The sequence below is a fragment of the Artibeus jamaicensis genome, unplaced genomic scaffold (genome assembly GCF_021234435.1).
Source record: "Artibeus jamaicensis isolate MK-2021 breed Jamaican fruit bat unplaced genomic scaffold, CSHL_Jam_final contig_477, whole genome shotgun sequence".
Classification (NCBI taxonomy): Eukaryota; Metazoa; Chordata; class Mammalia; order Chiroptera; family Phyllostomidae; genus Artibeus; species Artibeus jamaicensis.
Window position 1 is genome coordinate 6,598,430 of NW_026521854.1, and position 16,868 is coordinate 6,615,297.

Below are 16,868 nucleotides of genomic sequence, written 5' to 3' on the forward strand. Positions count from 1 at the left end.
CGTCTATCTCCTCCCCGGGTTCTCCGAATTCCGTACGCTCAAGAATCCAATTAAACTACAATTCCCGAAATGCTCTGCGAGACGCAGTTGCGTCTCCCTGCCCTCTACTCGCAATTAAAATTCTCCCATTGGCTCATCTTCGAGCCTGAACAAGCAAACTACGTTGCCCGGCGTGCCCGCGGAGTCACCCTGTTTCCGGCCGACGTGTCCCTCAGGAAGAGGAGTGGCTAGGACCAAAACGAAATGGCGCCCCCGGCTCCCGGTCCGTCCTCCGGCGGTTCTGGGGAGGTGGACGAGCTGTTCGATGTGAAGAACTCCTTCTACATCGGCAGCTACCAACAGTGTATCAACGAGGCGCAACGGGTGAAGGTGCGGCCGTTCTGGGTGGGGACGTTGGGAACAGAGGCGGAGGCCGCTTCGTGGTGGCCGCAGGTCGCGCTGTCTTTTTAATTTTTTTCCCAAGTGGCGTTTCTACTCCCCACGCTTGTTTTCAGAGGCAGTGAGGAGTTAATCCTCGTCCCAAGACAAAACCCAAAGCAGTGGCAGTTTTTACTTCCCAGAGCGCTCGCTCCGCAGCCTGGAAGGCATTTCAATATGGGGGGCGTTTATGCCTCTGTAGTAATAAGAACGGTATTAATTCTCCTTTGTTGGGCTCCATACTGGCCGCCACACCCTCAGTACTTGTGAAGTAGGAACTTTTTGTCCTCACTTTACAGATGAGAATACTAACGTTCAAGAAATTAATTCCGCGACATTACCTGCCCCAGTAGCCCGGTTATTAGGTCAGGCAGTGTGTTCGTGCTGGGCTTAAAACAGTGACAACATAGACAAAACTCTCAACTGTCTTTTGCGCATCTCAGCCTCGCAAGGGAGACAGAGTAAATGAATAAATAAACGAGTAAATAAACACGTGAGGATGTGGTGTGATGGAGAGTGGTGGGAAGGAGCTTGGCAGTTTGAGAGCTAGAAAATAAATCTTCAGGCAGGGAGGGCCCAGCCAGTGAGGACCTGATGACAGGAGAGGGGGCAACAGGGGCGGTTAGCAGGACCTTTGGACAGGTGTTCTGTCTCTTTGAGTTAACAATTGGAGAATTTTTTTTTTAAGGTTTCATTTATTTATCTTTAGAGGGGAAGGGAAGAAGAGAGGGAGAGAAATACCAATGTGTGGTTGCCTCTCCTGCATCCCCTGCTGGGACCTGGCCTGCAACCCAGGCATGTGCCCTGAGTAAGAATTGAACCGCAGTTGTTTGATTCACAGGCTCGAGCTCAACCCACTGAGCTACACCAGCCAGGGCCCACTGGAGAATTTTTAAGAGCAGGGTGTATGACAGTCTAGTGTTACAGAGACAATATACAAAGAAGCAAGTGAACAGTAGTTACAACTTGAGCACTATGTATGGGCAAGGGGAAATAGAAAGTGTTTAGTCTGAAATTGGGGGAGGAGTGGCTTTACAAGGGGGTGATCCAATCAGACCTTACTTCTCTGACTGTCATTTGAACCTGAGACTGAACCTCAAGAAACATCTGACCCGGTAAGTTGCTGCAAAGGCACTAAGGCAGATGTGAGCTCAGAGTAGTCAAGGCGTAAGAGGCTGGTGTAGCAGAAGTGGGGGAGGTATCAAGGAGGAGAAGGAAAATGAGGTGGGCAGGGTGAGGGGCAGGGCCTCGGGGCCACAGCAGGGGTTTGGATTTTATTCCAAAGGTGTAGAGTGCCATCAGGACACCAAAGGAGGGAGTGGCAGACATCTTCACAGAGGCAGCCAGATGATTGGGAGGAATTTGGACTCTGAAGTAAAGAAGGCTTACTTTCCATGGTTCTTATCTTCAGCAGTGAACGTGGTGTTTCTGAGCGTCTGTGTAATGGAGGTAAAACCTCAAACAGACTTCAGAAAATTGTTAAGATTTGTCGAGATAACATTTACACAACCGTGTTTATTTTATACGACTGCCTTGACAAGTTACAACAAACAGCATAAGACAACATTAATTTATTAATCTCTTAGGCTTCCTGTAGGTCAGAAGTCCAATATAGCTCTCACCATGCTTATTTCAAGGTGTCAGCCAGGCTGTGTCTTTTCTGGAGGTTCTAGGGAAGAATCTGCTCCCAAACTCATTCAGATTGTTGGCCCTCTGCCTGGGAACACTCTTAGCTCCTAGAGGCTTGTCTCCAGTCCTCAACCTTGAATGTGCGCTCCCACTCCCCCATCTTAGAACCAGCCATAGGATTCTCACAGTTGAAGTCTCTGGAATTTCCCCTTCTGCTGCATTCCTTCTGCCTAGTCTCCACTTTAAGTCTTCTGTGATTAGACTGGGCCCTCCCAGACAGTCAGCACACTCTCCTCATTTTAGGGTCCATAACCTTAATCACATCTGCAGAATCTCTCATATGATGTGATGTAAACTGTTAACAGGTCCCAGGGACTGGCATGGACATCTCTGGCAAGCCTTATTCGGTCCACCAGCAGAATTGTCTGTGCCTCCTTGTTGGGGTAGTATAGACTGGAAGAGGATTGAGGTAGACCTGGGCTCAGTGCCAGCTCTCCTATGTTGTCTCTGCAACCAGGGCTGAGTTGCTGTACTTCTCTGAGCCTCAATTTCCCCTCCTGTCAAATGGGAACAATGACACCTACCTCAATAGGGTCATTGTGAGATTCAGCATTGCACTCATGTTCACCTTTTGGCTTCTGCCATGTGTCTGTGCTGCCTACACCATAGCAGTGTGTTCTGTGAGTCTTCTTACAGCGTGCTACGCAGATTTTACATGGCTGGTGAAAGAACTGGTGTGACCTGCTATATGCAGGGAGTGACTGAAAACAAAGGAAATCATACCAGTGGTCACTCTGGCTAGAGGCACACACACCTCCGCTTCTGAGCCATGGATATGCCAAGACATTATCCCTGAGGCATCCAGAGAGTGGAAGCACTGTCCCCGCTGAGCCAATTCATGTCATTTAATTCTGGTCCGTGGAGCACCTAAAGCCTCTTAGGCAGCCTGTACTGCACTGAATGTTATCTCAGAAAAGATATGTCGCCTTGTCTGGTGTGGCTCAGTGGATTGAGCACCAGCCTGCAAACCAAATGGACACTGTTTTGATTCCCAGTCAGGGCACATGGCTGGGTTGCAGGCAAGGTCCCCGGTATGGGGCATGCAAGAGGCAAACAAACATTGGTGTTTTTCTCCCTCTCTTTCTCCCTCCCTTCCCCTCTCTCTAAAAATAGAAATGAATAAAATCTTTTAAAAAAAGATATGTCCACTTGGAACCTGACAATGTGGCTTATTTGGGAAAAGGGTCTTTGTGATGTAATTAAAAAGAAATTTTTTTTTATTTTAGAGAGGATGGGGGAGAGAGAGAAACATCAATTTATTGTTCCACTAACTTACACATTCATTGATTGATTCTTCTATGTGCCCTGACCAGGGATTGAACCCACAACCTTGGTATATCACCCTAACTGATGACACTAACTGAGCTAAATGGCCAGGGCCAGTTGTAAGTCAGTGAAGGATCTCTAGATGAGATCAGCCAGGATTTAGGAAGGCCCTAAATCGAATGACTGGTGTCTTTCTAAGAGAAAGGCAGAGAGAGGTTCAAGTCAGACAGGGAAGATGGAGACAGAGGTTGGAGTGATACAGCCATAAAACAAGGAATGCCTGGAGCCACCAGAAGCTGGACAAGGCAAAGGATTCTCAACTAGAACTTTTCGAGGGAGTGTGGCCCTGCCACCACCTTGATCTTGGACTTCTGGCCTCCAGAACTGTGAGAAATAAGCTTCCATTGTTTTAAGCCCCCTCTTTGTGGTTTGGTGCAGTGGCCCCAGCAACCTTGGGCAGACACGACCTGAGATGGCCCAGGAGGAAGGCTGATGTATCTCAACACTATGTCACCATCGTGTCCCTGTTTGTCAGATATTTCTTTAGTGCCCACAAGATGGCAGGCACCACCCAGGTATTGGGGATGAAACAGAAGAAAGCCTCAGAGGAGCTGACCATCTTGTGTGGTCAGGAGACTCTGATGGCTACAAAAACAGTAAAGAGCAGGGATGCAGACCCCGCACCCCACCCCATCACTAGCCTCTCTACACAGTACCTCTTGCTCTCAGGCTTGCCTGCACCTGTGCGCTGCCTGGGGGCCAGTAGGTCCGCACTGGTGTCAGGCAGCGCTGGTAGGCATAGGCTCCTGGCTTTGCTGGTTTCTGAGTTCCCAGGTGATCCAGATGAACTATCGGTACTGGGGACACGAGAGCTCACCTGGTGGCATGCATCTGTCTGTACATCTGTCCTTGTTCTTACACCTCCCAGAAGCTCTTCTTTCTTTGGCTGATCGAAAGGGTCCTGAGCATTCACATACAGCTTCTAGGTGAGACCTGGGCAGTCCTATAGGGTCGGTGGTAGTGGTGCCCATTTTACAGATGGGGAAGCTGAGGCTCAGAGTCACCTGTGGGACCCAAGGTCCTCTTCAGGGTCCCCCACTGTGTCCTTGCTTTGAAGACACCAAGAGCCAGTATGTCTGTTATTTTACTGAGGGTGGTGTGGGGCCACCCAGATGGGCTGTCCTCACCACCGTCTACCTCTGAATGTCATTTGAAAGTCATTTATTTAGCAGATGTGTTCTAAATCATGGCCAGATCCCCAACCTGGTCACCAAGGCCAGAGATACCCACTGCAACTCTGCAGTGAAGGTGGGCTGAGTCGGACTGGGGCCAGGAGCCAGCTTCTTGTTTGTACTCTCTCTTGGCCTGGGAGGAGGACACACTGTACTCACCCTCCTCACCCCCACCCCTCAGGCTGGGGAGAAGGTGTGGTGACAAGGAATCTGGTTCTCACCTGGGGGAGGGCAGTCCTGGCGTACCCCGACCTGTGGAACTCCAGACCCTTCGTCTCTGTGCTTTGACAGCTGTGCAGGTGTCTCTGTGAGGCTGTAGTAGAGGCCACCTCAAGGCGGCTGGGCCCCCTTTCTGCCTCACTTTCCCTCCCAGCCCCCCAGGGTGTGTCCCAGTGCTGCACACCCTCTGGGCTGAGGTGCTTGTGCTCCCCACCCCTGTCCCAGGCACCAAAGGGCCTCTAGGAAGTTGGCCAGCACCCTGGGGTCCAAAAACTTTTTTTCCATGGGAGGCTCCCTCATCTACGTGCATCCTCCTGGGACCTTCCTCATAGCCCCACAATGAGTGACACGTGAGGTGACTTCTGCTTCTCAGCTCTGGGCAATGGCTGGGCGGAGGGGGTGCAGCCTGTGGACCTTGTACCCAAGTACAGGGAGGTCCCGAGGTGTCACCTGGCCCAGGCTAGACACAGACGTCACTGTGCTGGGATAGCAAAGCTAAGGCCTCCCAGAAGGGTCCTCTGAGTGAGGCAAACCTTCATCTCTTCTGCGTGCCTTGTTTAGAGTATTTTGAAACAAAAGCTGGACAGGAGCAGGCTACACGGAAGTATCTGTGCTCCAGCATCATATGTTCTCTTGTCCTTTGGCGGGAGCAGTTGTAACACTTTCAGTGGCCAGTTCCTCACCTGGATGAATGGCTGACAATTGAGCCCCCTTCCCAGGTGATGTCGGGATGGGACGAGATCAGGTGCCCACCATGCTATGTGCCCTCAGTGGAGGTCACTCCTGCTGCCCAAGATTAAAGGAAACTGAGAGCCAGGGCCTGGAGTCCCCCTGGGGAGCTGTTTGCTCCTGGATTTGGAGGCCCTGTCCAGCACATGGCCCTCGGCATCCTAACCCACATCTGCTTCCACAGCTGTCGAGTCCGGAGAGAGATGTGGAAAGGGATGTCTTCCTGTACAGAGCATACCTCGCACAGGTGAGCATGGGCTGTGACCACCAATGTCCCTGAGATGTGAGAATAAGGAACAACATGCTGAGTCCGAGTGGGCATCTGGAAGGATGAGAGGTACCTGGGGGTGGTGGGTGCGGGCTCCAGGTGTTGGGGCTTCACCGAGTGATGGTGGAGCCCCAAGAAGCCCTCTGTGCTCCAGGGACTCAGGACATAAAAACCTTATGGCAGGCAAGGACAGGTGGAGCTGACAGCATGCTTGTCTCACCACAGAGGAAGTACGGCGTGGTCCTAGACGAGATCAAGCCTTCCTCGGCCCCTGAGCTCCAGGCTGTGCGCATGTTTGCGGAGTACCTGGCCAATGACAGCCAGAGGTGAGGATTTGGGAGTCCCTCCTCCTTGCCCCCTTACTTCCTTGTGCTTTGGTTTCCTTCACTTGCACAGTGGGGAGCAGTGATGGATTGTGCTTCAAAGGTGTCAGGGGGATCAGAGATAGGACATGTGTTTAGATGCCCTCAGGAATTCCAAGGGGCTCCCTTGGAATGTACAGCCCTGGGCATTGCAGAGGAGACCTTAGCATGACAGGGGAAGTGGCTGTATCTCCCTTGTACCTGCTGCTTGTCTTTCCAGGAGGGGCCAGGTGGAGTACAGGTGGAGTTACACCAAACCTCACCCTAAGTTGTGGGTCCTCCCTAGCCCCAGAATGCAGAGCAGCAATTGTCAGACTTCTGAGGGCAGTGGCCAGGAGAGGTTGGGGAGGGGCGGTGAGGACCTATAAGTCTCGTGCCCTCCTGTGGCCCAGGGTGGGCCTCACATGCCCACACTCGGGCCAGGATGGAGCTCCACAGAACTAGACCTGCCTGTGCTTGGCCACTCAGCATGTTGGCCTCAGGTGATTCCTGCTTTACTTTTTCTTGGGCTATTTTATACTGTTGGATGCTCACCCAGGGGCATGTGAGCTCACACCTCCTGGCTGTGGTTCAGAGTCGGGTGACTCCACTTTACCTGTGCAGGGAGCATTCCCACAACTGGTGGACTCCTAGGCCCACAACAGGGAGCTGTTGTGCTCCGCATTGGGACCAGCAGCCCCAGGAATCCACCCCCACCCTGCCCTGCCACTCACAGCATCTAATGCCTCACAGAGGGGCCTTCCCCAGTCTCTGTCCTCTGGAGCTTCCTGGACCAGGGTGTGGTCCCAACCTTGGTGAGACCCCTTCCTTCATGGGCTACTGCAGCTGTAGGTGAGAGTCTCTGTTGTGACCCCCCTGCCCCAACCTCTGCTTCAGCAACACCCTGTCACCATCTCCTGTTGTTGGGCTCCTTCACCCATGAAGCCCAAGGCTCAGGGGCTTTGCTTATGACCAGTGGCAGCTGAATATATGCCCCAGAAGACATGTCCATGTCCTGGCTCCCAGAAACTTAATGTGACCTCTCTGGAAATGGGGCATTTGCAGACGTGAGTAGTTAGGGATCTTGAGATCATCCTGGGTGTAAGATGGGCCCAAAGTCCAGTGACTGGTGTTCTTGTAAGAGACAAAATAGGAGATAGGAGCCCTGGCTGGTGTAGCTCAGTGAATTGAGCGCGGGCTTGCGAACCAAACGATCGCAGTTCGATTCCCAGTCAGGGCACATGCCTGGGTTGCAGGCCAGTTCCCAGCGGGGGGCACACAGGAGGCAGCCATACATTGATATTTTTCTCCCTCTTTCCTTCCCTTCCCCTCTAAAGATAAGTAAATAAAATCTTAATTAAAAAAATCAAACTTCTTTAAAAAAAAAATAGGAGATAGGAGAAGGTGGCAGCAGAGATTAGGGTGAAGCGAACACACACCAAGGGCTGCTGTAGCCCCTGGCACCAGGAGAGAGGCCTGAGACAGACTCTGTTAGAGCCTCTGGAAGGAGCAGGTCCTGCCCACACCTTGATCTCAGATTTCTGGTCTCCAGACCTGTGAGAGAATAAACTCCTGTTTGATTCTCCACTTCACGGTGCTTTGTGTCGGCAGCCCCAGCATACCAAGATAAGGGGCCTCCCAAGGCCATTGTTTCTCCTGCTCTGTACTTCACTAGCCAGGGTGACAAGCCCAGTTCTCATGTGGAAGGGGAGGTAACCCCAGGGACCCCCCAAGAGTGGTGGCTGCTGCGATCGTTACAGAAAAGAGCCCACAGGCGGCACGGGGTGAGTGCTCAGGAAAGCAAAGTGGCGTGTGGTACATTCGTCCCAGCAGCACAAACTGCTGCCCTTGCAGATGGCCAGCAAGCAGGCAATGGAGAAAGTACCAGAGGCCATGAGGATACTACAGTGCATGACGGGAACAGTATACAATACTAATGTCGCAATGACAGCAGCAGGCAGCATGTCCATACCCTGTGTGCCAGGGACCAGGCAGGAAACTTCAGGAGGTGGCTCAGGCTCCTCACACCAACCCCAAGTGACCCCTGTACACAAGCCCACTGTGCAGAGCAGGAGACAAGCTCCAGTGTGAAGTTATTTGTCCTTCAGGCACTTCCTTAGTGAGTGTGGAGATAGCGACAGACATGTCCTTGTGTTTTAGGGGCCCTCAAACACAGGCACTTGTCCAGTAGCACCCTAGGACCTGTATGGTAGATACGCATTTGTAGAGACTGGACCCTGAATAGCAGTGGCAATGCAAGCTGGACCCGCACCTTACTTCTCTTGTTATCTGTTCAGCAGGCCTTTAAAACATGGGGACTCAGCTCCATTTTCCAGTTAAGCAGACCATGGCTCAGGGTACCTGAGGCTGCAGGATGTCTGACTGATCCTTGTCCCAACCTTGGTTCCAGCTGGGTGGCCATCCCCTAGCCCACCTGACAAGCTGGGCCAGGACACAGGCCTCTTCGGGAATATAATGACACCACTATTGTACAATTCATCTATGCGGCCTCATTTCCCCGCACAGGCCAGCCTGTCACTCAGCCTGGGCAGAGTGGACACAGCAACCTTCTAGCTCTGAGGTCCAGGGGATCCTGGGTCTGGGCCATCGTGCTGCTTGGTGGGCATGGCCTCTTCTGCACTGAATCTCCCCATGAGGCCTGGAGTGCCCAGCCTTGGTTTCCCTGTCTGTGTGAGGTGAGAAGTGCCTCGTGGGAAGGTGGCGAGGCTGGCATGCAGTGGTGCTAAACAGAGAGCTGGTCCTGTTCTGCTCCCTCACTAGTAGACATCCTTGAGGACCTACTTCACCCTCTTTGGGTGTGTCTTCTCCCACAGAGAGAGCACCACTTCCTGCTGTTGGCCCTAAGTGTCGTGTCTTAACAGGGACACAATTATTGCTGAGCTAGACCGAGAGATGAGCAGGAGTGTGGATGTGACCAATACCACCTTTCTGCTGATGGCTGCCTCCATCTACTTCCACGACCAGAACCCAGATGCTGCCCTGCGTGCACTGCACCAGGGGGACAGCCTGGAGTGGTGAGTGCATACCCTGTTCTGGGGCAATGGCCTGGAGGGGGGACGGCCTGAAGGGGTGAGTAGCCCTTCCAGTTGCTGGGCTGCTCGGGGCCTCTTTGTCTGTTGTCATGGGAATGGTGAGGTGGAGGCTGCTTTGAGAGGTCTGCACAGTTCAGGCCTCCTTTCAGGCTGCAGCTCCCGTTCTTGGTCCAGTAGACACTCCTTTCTGCACAGCTGGGCCACTGTTTTAAGGACACGGTGCCCAGGGCTAAAAACCCTGTTTTGAGGGCAGAGCAGAAAATACCTTTCTCTCTGCACACATACCCTTGTGTTCTGGCCCTGGCTGTTCCAAGAGCTCCCTGCGTTCTTTCTGCCTGGAGGCCCTTCCCTGAGGCTGACCCTTGTTTAGGGCACTCCAGGGCGGGGGCTCTGGAACCCAGCTCAGCATGTAGTCAGCTCCACCACGCACCCTAAGAGGCCACTCTGAGCCTGCACTGTATCCAGACGCTGTGTCCAGAGCTCTGGCCCCAGAGGTTGCAACTGCCCTCTCCTGTGAGCTCTCAGTACCCGCCTGCCCTTGGTTAGTTGTCACCGCACATTTGTTATGTATCTGTTCACATCCCACCTCAATCTGGAAAGGGGTTTGCAGCAGCTTAGAAATGGGTGTGGTGCAGGGCCAGCAAGGCAGTGGAGTCCGTGTTTCTGAGGCTCCTACCAGGGCTGCCCTGGGTCACGTTCTAGCAGGAAAACTGGGATGCGAGCAGCTACATAAGTAGTAAGCAGTGACAGCTCTCAAGGGCTGAAACGGAGGCAGTGGGTGTGGGAATTGAAGGGGTGATCACATGCCCCACGCAGCACTGCTTCTGTGACTGAATTTGGGAAGTGGCTGTGGTGGGGCAGAGATATGGTTCTCAGCCTGGGCATGGTACCCGTGGGCCTGGAGCCTGCACCCTGCACCCCAGGGACCCTGCGGGAGCTCCCAGCCCAAGGGTGGTCACTGGTGAGATATGAGAGCCAGGGCCCTGGGTGGTGGAGAGGGGCAGGGCCCACTGAGCCATGCCCAGGTTTGAAATCAGCTCTGCCAAGCTGGTGGTCAGCCTCAGTGTCCCCCTCTTCAAGGCAGGGCTGGTGGCCCAAGCACTCATAGGAATGATCTGGAAGGTGGTGCCCACATGAAATGAGCTTTGATGGGAGTAGAGTGGGAAGGCACCCACTGACTATCTGCCCTGTCCCACAGCATGGCCATGACAGTGCAGATCCTGCTGAAGCTGGACCGCCTGGACCTTGCCCGGTAGGTCCCACTCTGTCCCCACCTAGGGCTTCAGGGCTGGGGTCTGTGCATCAGGGTCGTCTGCATAGTGACAAGGCCAGGTCAGGATCCCATGCTCTTCAGAAACCAGGCCTCTGCCCTCAGGGGGCATTCAGCATGAGGACCGACCCAAAACATGGTGGCATGATCGTTTCTCTAGTTATTTTATTCCAGTCCATTGGGTGACACACCATCCTTATCCGCCTTTCCCTACAGGGATGGGGGTGGCACTGTCTGTTACTCAGTTTCCCTCTGTGACGCAAGTAGTGGGCAGGGTTGGGGTGGGCTTTACCAGTGTGGTGGTGCAGTCATGTGTGAGCCAAAGGTTGGGGGTGGCTGAGCCAGAGCCCGTAAGCCAGTATAAGTGTGTGCCCTGTGAGCAGGTAGCAGGGTGAGGAAGGGGACAGAAGCCAAGCTGCTTGACTCTCTCCCATCCCTCTCCTCCACCCCTAGGAAGGAGCTAAAGAAAATGCAGGACCAAGATGAGGACGCCACCCTCACCCAGCTGGCCACTGCTTGGGTCAACCTAGCTGTGGTGAGCCCTTGGCCCTTCTGGGGGCCGGACTTTGCAGGAACATCAGAGTGCCAAGAGGTGGCCTCCTGAATCTAGTTAGAGCTGCTGCTAACTAGATCCAGGCCCCCATTGCAGGGGTACGGGTGTAGGATTCCATGGATACACTGGACTGCTGCCTGTTTGGGGCCAGGGGCCCACCCCCCTCAGAGGAGTCCCCCAGCCCAGGCCATCTCTGGCATGTTTCTCACTTCACCCAGCCTTAACCCCATTCCAGGCTTCTTGCAGTGGAGTGGCTTGGCCAGAGTCAGAGTGAACAAGTCTGGCTAGGGGCTCCAGCCAGACTTGGGGTGCCTCTGGCCACATGTGTCCCAGGGTTATGCCCCCTCCTCCAGGGCCTGACCCTGTGCCTGGATACTGCTCAGCTTGCTCTCTGTGCTCCTAGCTCTGGGCCAATGTCCCCCTGGCGCCTTCCCCCACATGCCTGGGCACCTCATCCCCCATCTCCTGGCAACAGCCCCTTTTCTGGTTTCTGGCACTTGGCTCCCATTCTCTGAGTTGCTGTTTTGTATGAGCCTTTTAAAATATGCTCACCATCTTCATGTCTACACTGCCCTTGAGTTTGAGGCCTCACCCAGGCTGGTTTCCAGTATGTGTTCAGTTTAGTGGGACAAGCCCCCGGTGACTCTCTGGTAGCCTTACCTGTTCTTACAAGCCCATCTTGGTCTCAGGCTCCCTTGTAAGTGTGACCCTGCATCTTTAGCAGGAGGACAGGACTCAGAACCTGGTGGGCAGGGTCAGGGCTACAGAGAAGAGACCACCCTTGATGAATCATGTGACCCAGTGGTTTCCACTTGACAACAGCCCGGATGCCCATGGGCCACTTCTGCCTTTGGAAGCTTCAGCTTCAAGTCTGTAACCTGAGGGTTTGGGGGACCAGAGTGAGATGGCTGTCTGCCACTTTGGCCCAGCCAGCAGAGCACAGCCTGTGTGGGGGTCCCTGCAGGGGGCAGTGTCTAAGGAGGGCCTGCCGTGGGCTGGCCAGGCCAGGATCGTCGCTGCAGAGTGCTAGAATTGCTCTGCTCTATGAGGGAGCAGGCTGGGGTAGGGCTGGCAGCAGGGTGACAAAGCTGTGATGTTAGAACTATCCCCACAGGGTGGTGAGAAGCTGCAGGATGCCTACTACATCTTCCAGGAGTTGGCCGACAAGTGCTCGCCCACCCTGCTTCTGCTTAATGGACAGGCGGCTTGCCACATGGCCCAGGGCCGCTGGGAAGCCGCTGAGGGCGTGCTGCAGGAGGCACTGGACAAGGTAGGGCAGGCCCAGCCCACGCCCTAGGGCTCCCAGGGAGGACGGCAGGTGACACAGCCACACTGAGATTTTAATGCTGAATCAACTAAAAATTGTTATTCAGACAAAAATCCTGATTCCAGCTTTTCCTGGAAATGGGAGGACCTCATCAGCTAGGGCCTGAGTCAGCCTGAGCTTAGTGGACATGTGTGCCCCAGCCTTTCCTTGCTGTCACCTTGGCTGCCTGGTCTGAGAGCCTCAGTGTGGTGCCTCACTCAGGTCTGTATTCGGAAGAGACACCTGCTGTTCACTGTGAGGGTGGCAGGCTGCAGACCGGAGGTGACTGGACCCTGTCAAAAGAAGAGCAAACAAAAAAAAGACCAAGAACATCGTCCACTGAAATGGCTACAGTTTTCTCCACCAACATCTGAGGTCCTTCACTGTATTTTTTTTTCTGAAGATTTTATTTATCAATTTTTAGAGAATGGAAGGGATAGAGAAAGAGAAACATTAATGTGTGGTTGCCTCTTGTGCACCCCCAGCTGGGAACCTGGCCTGCAACACAGGCATAGATGCTGACCAGGAATCAAACAGGCCATCCTTTGGTTCCCAGGCAGGCACTCAATCCACCGAGCCACACCAGCCAGGGCTTCTTTGTATTTTTATAACCGGAAAAGTTATCAAAGTTTTTTCCATTTTTGGAAAACACCTTTTAATACAGTGAGACACGGCAGTCGGAACCTTTCTCCATTTTCCTCTTTGCAAGGGGCCGAATTATCTGAATGGCACAGGCATTTGCCGAGTGGGAGCGGGCCAGAAGGGCGTCAGTGTGGTGGTCCTGTGGGCCGGTGTCCTTAGGTTGCACTGGTGGAGCTACCTTATCCCGTCAGGATACCTGTGCTGGCAGGAGAAGCTGGGTCTCCGAAAAGAAGGGCAGCCTGGGTGGAGCGTGCCTGTGGAGGTCACTCGTCCTGGGTGGTGCATCTCTGCCTCCGTTGCCTCAGCAGGGCTCCCCACCATGTCCCTGCCTCATAGCCACCAAGGGTTCTGGCTTAAGTTTCTGGCCAAGGCAGTGGACAGCCGGTTCCCAGGGTTCCCTGTGCCTCAGAGCCCAGTGTGGGCGGGCGGGGTGATGTCACCCTCCTGGAGGTTCTGGTAATTTCCCAGCAACTTCCTGCCAAGGCCTCCAGGGAACAGGCTGGGTGGGTGGGGTCCACTTGTGGCAGCCCTGAGGCTGGTCAGTGAGGCTGCCTTTGGCCCGGTGTTACTTTGAGATTTGAGATTCTTGTGATAAATAGGCCCCTCCCCAATCCCCCAATTGTGCCAGGTAAAGGGATTCTGTCCCAGTCTGATCTAAGGAGGCGGTAAACTCAGAGGGGAAGCAGCTGGTGCGGGCACGTGGGAGGGGAGGAGGGACATCCCTGAGGTCACCGCCTTGCAGATTGGCTGGTGTGGGAAGCACTCAGGGTCTTGGAGCCTTGACCCTGTCCCACATCTGAGGTTGCACCCCAGGACAGTGGTGGAGGGATATTATCCTGCCCAAGATGCGAATAAGTAGGTCAAATTCAGGGCCTAAAGGTGCTAACCCTTCTTGCTGGTGTCCCCATGTTTTCAGGACAGTGGCCACCCGGAAACTCTGGTGAACCTCATCGTCCTGTCCCAGCACCTGGGCAAGCCTCCTGAGGTAGGCCCTCTGCCCCCAGCCACGTGCATGGGGTTGTCCGGCCCTCATGATGCCATCCTGGGGGCGGGTAGAGGTTTGTGCTTTAGCCTCGGCTCCAGAGGAAGCTCAGGCCCTCACAGTCTGCACCTCAGTTGTCCTGGGGTCACGGAAAAAACCCATTCCCCACAGGTGGGCCCTGGGAAGTTGGAGTTGTGGGTGCTCCCCCAGGGCCTTGGGTCAGCTGCTCCCATGGGTCCTACGGACAGGTGGTCGGAGGCTCATAGAAGGCACTTGGGCTGGGACCCCAGCCTGTGCCACCTCAGGGTGTGGGGTAGGCAACAGGATGGAAGAGGGGCCCAGGAGAGTGATCCCACTTTGTCTGAGGGTGGGGAGGGAAGCGGATGCTGGAGTACTGCTCATTTAGATGACTGGCCCAGCTGGCCAGGGGCCCAGCCAGGGCTTCAAGGCAGCTGCTTCCTGGCCCTTGGAGGAGGGCTCCCAGCAGCCTCAGCCAAGGTGGTGCAGGACAGATAGGATGACCCGCCCACTTAAGAAACAAGCCTAGACTCCTAGTCTCAGGGAAATAGAGCCAGGCAGGTACCCCAGCCCCATACGGTCAGAGCTGGGTCAGGGTCAGCCTGGCAGCAAAGGCTCTGCTGGGGCCCAGGTTTCAGTCTGCAGGCCTCTGGGTACCTCAGACCCATCTCCCTTTCCAACCCCATCCCCCTTGACTTGCCCTCTACTCTTCCTGGCCTCCCACTCTCGCCCAGGACCCAGGGCCCCGCCCTGTCCACTCCAGCAAACCCTGAGTTGCATAGCCCATCCACGTGCCAAGCCCAGGTTCTGGGCCAGGTCCTATTCAGGTGGGGCAATGGAGGGCATGTAGGGAGATCAGGGCTCCTGGCAGGGAGTCTGCTGGGTGGTCCTTATCCCACCCACCCCTGCCCCGTGTGTCAAAGCCTGTGTACAGCTAAGCCAGCCTCACCTTTCCGACAGGTGACAAACCGCTACCTGTCCCAGCTGAAGGATGCCCACAGGTCCCACCCCTTCATCAAGGAGTACCAGGCCAAGGTGAGCCCCAGACCCCCTAGGCCTGCCAGGGAGGGACCAGAATTCAGGCCCCGACTCACATGTGCTCCCCTTTCTCTCTTTTTGTTCCTTGTTTCATGCTGAAGGAAAACGACTTTGACCGCCTAGTACTACAGTATGCCCCCAGCGCCTGAGGCTGGCCCCAGATGCAGTTTCTGCGGTGGGAAGGTGAGGCCCACCTGTGCTGCCCTCCCCACTGGGCACTGGCCTTCATCCTTTCCCCCTAACTTTGGCTGGCCAGAGGCAGAGGCTAGAAGCCCAGCCCCCTTCTGTCAATAAATGCCTCCACATGTATCCCTACCCGATCCATGTTTGCTGTAGACACTTGGAGGAGGGCGTGTGGGAACCAGGGCTGGGACAGGAGGGTCCTGGGCACAGGGTTCTGGAGACCAGGATCTATGAACAGCAGCTACAGGGACTCCCTTGGCCCTCAAAACAGCTACCCTGTGCTGCTGAGCTGAGGGTAGCACAGCCATGTCCCCCAAGCCCAGTTGGCAGCCAGGGAAACAGACACAGAGAGGTCACGGTCATCGCGATGGGCATTAGAATTCTCAAACCCAGGATCCCTGGCTGGTCTGTAGGTGATGAGGGTCCGGAAGTACACAGGTCTCAGCTTGGCTGAACATGGAAGGGGTATAATGGGTCCTTGTGAAGTAAACATCAGCCCCCGCCCGGCTGCTGCTCCCCAGGCCCCTGCTCCTTGCTACTGCTGTGCAGGGAGGCAGTCATCAGCCAAGTCTGAGACCCACTGTCGTCAGGGCCGAGGGTGCTGGAGTGCCGCAGTGGCCAAAGCACTGAGCTCCCTGCCGGGAGAGAGAAACGCACAGTGGTCGCCCTGCAAGATCTAAGGAGAAGCAGAACAACAGATGGAGGTGGGTTAGGGGGCTTCTGGGATGAGGTCACCATCAAGTTATGTCCATGAAAACCATAAGAAGTTGCTGCCAGGTCAGGTCCTAGGGGATGAGCATCTTAGGCAGCAGGAACCAACCATACAAAGGCTCTGAGCCCACAGTGGACTGCACGTGCTGGACAGGGCTTCTTGTCCTTTGTCCCTTGACCAGGTTTGGGTCCTTCCCAGGAGGAAAGAAGACACTTGGGTTCCCAGTACCTGGTGTCACCTGCCTCAGAGGTGGCTGTCCAAACCCCGTCCCTGGTTGCCAGAACAGGACACTGAGCAAGGGACCCCCATCAGTGGAGCTGGCCAAGAGCTCAGCAGGGGAGAGGTACAGAGAAGAACTCCCCTGGCAGGGGCATCAGTGCAGCGAGAGGAGGCCTTCCCTCTCAGGTGGGACAGGAAAGGGGGACCAACCCAGGGACCTCAGCATCCCCTTACCAGTCTCCTGGTGGCTGGGAGCCGTGGTCCCCAACTGCCCGCACCAGGAGCTATTTTCCATTCCTGCCCTACACCCATCCATTGGCGGCCTCCTGTCTGTGCCCTGCCAGAATGAAACTCGAGGCTGGCCTGGGCTGGGCCGGTGGGCAGGAGCCCTCTCCCATTACTGATGAGCACCATGGACACCAGATAGTGCTGGGTGGGAGGACAGAGATGGGTTGTTAGGAAGGTCCAGGGCTGCCCCACAGGCTGGGCTGGACCTGTGGGGGAGTATCCAGCTAGCCCAGGACCTCCAAGCCTCTTTGCCTACCAGATTGTCTGTGGCATTAATCATCTAATAGGGAGGATGAACCCCTTGTACACATGCACATTCAAAAATAGCAGGAAGACAGCTAGTGAGAAGTGCCAAGGAGAAGACTGTTGGGGGGCAGGGTGCTAAGGGGGGTACAGTGAGCAGGTGACATTTGTGGGTAAAGCCTGAAGTTAGAGAAAGAGGA

At 54.8% G+C, this 16,868-nt stretch overlaps 1 protein-coding gene across 2 annotated transcripts; it reads left to right on the forward strand.

Annotated features, from left to right (window-relative positions):
• The first annotated feature begins 201 nt into the window (after positions 1-201).
• Positions 202-15,332, forward strand: COPE (COPI coat complex subunit epsilon). Of its 2 annotated transcripts, XM_037142112.2 has the most exons (10): positions 202-369; positions 5,737-5,799; positions 6,046-6,146; positions 9,044-9,196; positions 10,413-10,466; positions 10,938-11,019; positions 12,152-12,307; positions 13,902-13,970; positions 14,946-15,020; positions 15,125-15,332. In XM_037142112.2, the coding sequence occupies exons 1-10, from the start codon at positions 244-246 to the stop codon at positions 15,170-15,172; spliced, it is 927 nt and encodes a 308-aa protein (XP_036998007.2). In that variant the 5' UTR covers positions 202-243; the 3' UTR covers positions 15,173-15,332. The 2 variants fall into 2 exon arrangements, with proteins under 2 accessions (XP_036998007.2, XP_036998008.1); XM_037142113.2 differs by lacking the exon at positions 12,152-12,307.
• The last annotated feature ends 1,536 nt before the right edge of the window (positions 15,333-16,868 follow it).